The sequence below is a fragment of the Myotis brandtii genome, unplaced genomic scaffold (genome assembly GCF_000412655.1).
Source record: "Myotis brandtii unplaced genomic scaffold, ASM41265v1 scaffold246, whole genome shotgun sequence".
NCBI classification, from domain to species: Eukaryota; Metazoa; Chordata; class Mammalia; order Chiroptera; family Vespertilionidae; genus Myotis; species Myotis brandtii.
In genome coordinates, this window is record NW_005359310.1 from 881,857 (window position 1) to 886,025 (window position 4,169).

The window sequence follows — 4,169 nt, forward strand, 5'->3', positions numbered from 1 at the left end:
CGGCTTGGTCCAGAGCCCCTGGGGCAATCCCGGCTGTGAAACCAGGTTGCACACAAGCCCATTTCTCCTTCCTTCTCCCGAGGCCGAGTGCGCAACATCACCCTCCACCCCAGATGTCCAAACCCCAAGAGGCCCCAGGCCAAGAGGCCAGCAGCGACCCCAGGCCTCCTGGCCGCATGGCCACTCCCAGGGGAGCTGGCCTGCATGTCCATGCTGCCGCTGGGCCCCTGGCACGCTGGCCTCTCCTCTCCCAGGTGCTCTCTCCCTGCAGCCGCCCAGGTCTGTTGCCACTAGAGCACTAACCGGGCTCATCTGGGATCAAATTGGAAGAGACGTCCCTAAGGCTGGAAGCAAAGAGGAGACGGTGGCCCGTCCGGCTGGAGGTCAGGGAGGGCTTGGTTGGTGGCCAGGCGTGTCAGGCAGAGAGGAGGGAGCAGGAGGCTCCGGGCCGAGTGAAGGGGGGTATGGGGCAGTCTGGCGCCTGGGGCCTGCAGGGCTGGGGGGATGGCAATGGGAGCAAGGAGACTCCAGCCCATGCCTGGCTGGTGTTGCTCAGTGGTTGAGCGTCGACCTATGATCCAGGAGGTCACAGTTCCAATCCTGGTCAGGGCACATGCCCAGGTTCAGGGCTCGATCCCCAGTGTGAGGCGTGCAGGAGGCAGCCTATCCATGATTCCCTCTCATCATTGATGTTTCTCTCTCTCCTCACCCTTCCTCTCGTGAGGATGGTGAGGATGGTGAGGATGGTGAGGATGGTGAGGATGGTGAGGATGGTGAGGATGGTGAGGATGGTGAGGATGGTGAGGATGGTGAGGATGGTGAGGATGGTGAGGATGGTGAGGATGGTGAGGATGGTGAGGATGGTGAGGATGGTGAGGATGGTGAGGATGGTGAGGATGGTGAGGATGGTGAGGATGGTGAGGATGGTGAGGATGGTGAGGATGGTGAGGATGGTGAGGATGGTGAGGATGGTGAGGATGGTGAGGATGGTGAGGATGGTGAGGATGGTGAGGATGGTGAGGATGGTGAGGATGGTGAGGATGGTGAGGATGGTGAGGATGGTGAGGATGGTGAGGATGGTGAGGATGGTGAGGATGGTGAGGATGGTGAGGATGGTGAGGATGGTGAGGATGGTGAGGATGGTGAGGATGGTGAGGATGGTGAGGATGGTGAGGATGGTGAGGATGGTGAGGATGGTGAGGATGGTGAGGATGGTGAGGATGGTGAGGATGGTGAGGATGGTGAGGATGGTGAGGATGGTGAGGATGGTGAGGATGGTGAGGATGGTGAGGATGGTGAGGATGGTGAGGATGGTGAGGATGGTGAGGATGGTGAGGATGGTGAGGATGGTGAGGATGGTGAGGATGGTGAGGATGGTGAGGATGGTGAGGATGGTGAGGATGGTGAGGATGGTGAGGATGGTGAGGATGGTGAGGATGGTGAGGATGGTGAGGATGGTGAGGATGGTGAGGATGGTGAGGATGGTGAGGATGGTGAGGATGGTGAGGATGGTGAGGATGGTGAGGATGGTGAGGATGGTGAGGATGGTGAGGATGGTGAGGATGGTGAGGATGGTGAGGATGGTGAGCTTGGTGAGGATGGTGAGGATGGTGACAATGGTGAGGATGGTGAGGATGGTGAGGATGTTTAGGATGGTGAGGATGGTGAGGATGGCGACTGTGGTCTGGGGCAGCTTGGAGCCTGGAGGCGGTGGTGTCTGGAGGTTAGGCTGCATTCACAGGGGAGGAAGGGAAGGGGTGCAGGAGCCATGCGGGGGATGAGGTGGGGGAAAGGGGAAGTGTCCCAGGAGGAAGAAGGAGCAGGTGAGGAGATGGGGAAACCATTTCTTCACGTTGCCCAGGAGCGACCTCGCCCACCGAGCAGCAGCCTGTGAGGCAACAGGGAGCTGAGGCAAGCCCGGCCGCCGGGGCCCGGGAAGGTGGGGCCCGGCCAGGCTGAATAAAGGGGGCCCTGCGTGCTGGGGGGACTCTACTCGGAGACATGGAGACCCAGAGGAACAGCCTGTGGTGGGGGCGCCTTCTGCTGCTGCTGCTGCTGCTGGGCCAGGCCATGCCCTCTCCTCCATCCCCATCCTGGGCCCTGAGCTACCAGGAGGCGGTGCGCCTGGCTGTGCAGGGCTTCAACCAGCGCTCCCGGGAGGCCAGCCTCTACCGCCTCCTGCAGCAGGACCCGCAGCCCCAGGGCGTGAGTGGGGGGCGGGAGGGGCTCTGCTCTGGCCTCCTGCCATTCCCTTGGCTTCTGCTTGGCCGCCCTCAGGGAGGCTGCTCCCTCCAGGGGTCCCCCCTCCTCCAGGGCACCTCCCAGGGCTGTGTCCCCTCCCAGAGGCCGCTCCCGCCTGCGAATCTATTCTGTGCAATGAGGTCCCCCCCAACCCCCACTCAGGCTTCAGGCTTCTGGGGTCCCAGGGAAGAGCAGGCCATGGGGCTGGGGTGTGACTCCCTGCTTTATTTATTTATTTTTAATAAGTACATGTAGATATATTTTTATTATTTAAAAATCCTCAACCGTGGATATTTTTCCATTAATTTTTAGACAGACGGAAACACAGAGAGAAATATCGATGTGAAAGGGACACATGGATTGGTTGCCTCCTACAAAAACCCTGACCAGGGCCTGGGTCAGGGAGGAGCCTGCATTGGAGATATGTGCCCTTGACCAGTATTGAACCCGGCACCCTTTGGTCTGCAGGCTGACGCTCTATCCAATGAGCCACCCCGGCTAGGGCTAAAATAGATTTTTATTGATTTCAGGGAGGGAGAGGGAGGGAGAGAAACATCCATGATGAGATTCATTGATCGGCTGCCTCCTGCACGCCCCCTACTGGGGATCCAGCCAGCAACCAGGGCAGGTGCCCTTGACCAGGAATTGAACCCAGGACTGAAGGTGCCCTGAGCCAAACGGACCAGGGCACGGCCCTGCTTTGAGTGTCCTGTGCTCATCTGCCTCCCACACAGGAGGCCCCAGGAGGCCCTGCGCCCTGGGTCCCCTTGGATCTAGGCGGGCTCTGCCCTCTCCCCTGCCCACACCCAGCACCAAACCAGCGCCAGGAACAGGGCAGGGCTGCTGAAGGCTGTTCTCTTTGGAGGGGGCGGAGCAGGGCGAGACCAGGGAAGCAAGCAGAGGCCCAGCCCTGGTCTCCCCACTTTCTCTCCCGCCAGGACCTGAACCCAGACACCCGGAAGCCCGTGAGCTTCACCCTGAAGGAGACTGTGTGCCCCAGGACGACGCGGCAGCCCCCCGAGCAGTGTGACTTCAAGAAGAACGGGGTGAGCTGGGGTCTGGGGCGCCCCGAGATGCTGGACAGGAGGCCTCGGGGCCCATTCCCAGGGACGGGGCGGCCGGGAGGGCTCAGCTCCGGGTGGAGGTGTGACCTGCGCCCTTGCAGGTGGTGAAGGAGTGCGCGGGGACCGTCACCCTGGACCCGGACACCGGCTACAATGACGTCGTCTGCGAGGAGGTGAGCCGCCCCTTCTGAGACCTGGGGGCCGATGGGTGTGGCCCTGGAGCGTCCTGGGCCCAGGGAGCCCCCTACCCCTCCTCCCACAGCCCCAGCCTGGATCTGAGTGGGGTCCCTGCCCAGGAGCCTGTTAGAAAGGCCCCCTCCCAGCCCCGCCCCCCCCTACCTGCAGCCTCAGACTCTGGGTGAGGCCCAGCAGGGGGCATGCAGCCACCTTCCAGAAGGTTCCTGCTGAGGCTGGGGGGCCGCTCACTGCGCTGATGAGCTTTCAGCCCGTCTCCGCCTCGGCTTTGCTGGATGGGCCCTGTGACCTGGGGAAGCCAGTAGCCATCTCTGGGCCTCAGTTTCCCCATCTGCTTAAGGGGTGGGGGCTCCACCACAGGCTCCAAGGTCACAGGCAGAGCGGGAGCCGGGCCCCTAGGTGCCTCGCTGGCCCGGAAGGGGGTGCAGGTGGGGGCTCCTAACCCTGGCCCAGCCCCACATGGAGCCTGTTTCCTCCGCGTGCACAGATCAAGAACGTCGAATTGAACATTGAGAATCTAGGGGAACGCATCAAGAATGCTAAAAAGAAGGTTTGGGAAAAGATCAAGAGTTTTGGCAGGAGAATCAAGGATTTTTTCAGAAAACCCTCACCCGAGGTGGAGCCCTGAGGTCTTTGGCCCTGGCCCCGGCCTCTGCGCTCTGACCAATA

At 61.2% G+C, this 4,169-nt stretch overlaps 1 protein-coding gene across 2 annotated transcripts; it reads left to right on the forward strand.

Annotated features, from left to right (window-relative positions):
• Nucleotides 1-1,969: 1,969 nt before the first annotated feature.
• Nucleotides 1,970-4,163, forward strand: CAMP (cathelicidin antimicrobial peptide). 2 transcript variants are annotated; one of them, XM_014540508.1, is made up of 4 exons: nucleotides 1,970-2,205; nucleotides 3,180-3,287; nucleotides 3,407-3,478; nucleotides 3,988-4,163. In XM_014540508.1, the coding sequence occupies exons 1-4, from the start codon at nucleotides 2,002-2,004 to the stop codon at nucleotides 4,126-4,128; spliced, it is 525 nt and encodes a 174-aa protein (XP_014395994.1). In that variant the 5' UTR covers nucleotides 1,970-2,001; the 3' UTR covers nucleotides 4,129-4,163. The 2 variants fall into 2 exon arrangements, with proteins under 2 accessions (XP_014395994.1, XP_005867268.1); XM_005867206.2 differs by lacking the exon at nucleotides 3,988-4,163 and having other exon boundaries at nucleotides 1,980-2,205; nucleotides 3,407-3,511.
• The last annotated feature ends 6 nt before the right edge of the window (nucleotides 4,164-4,169 follow it).

Bases quoted from the DNA above. Each gene is read 5' to 3' on its own strand.
- CAMP (XM_014540508.1), top strand. From the start codon at position 2,002: ATGGAGACCCAGAGGAACAGCCTGTGGTGGGGGCGCCTTCTGCTGCTG. The intron at 3,288-3,406 runs GTGAGCTGGGGT...GCGCCCTTGCAG, and splicing joins GTGACTTCAAGAAGAACGGG to GTGGTGAAGGAGTGCGCGGG. The intron at 3,479-3,987 runs GTGAGCCGCCCC...CCGCGTGCACAG, and splicing joins ATGACGTCGTCTGCGAGGAG to ATCAAGAACGTCGAATTGAA.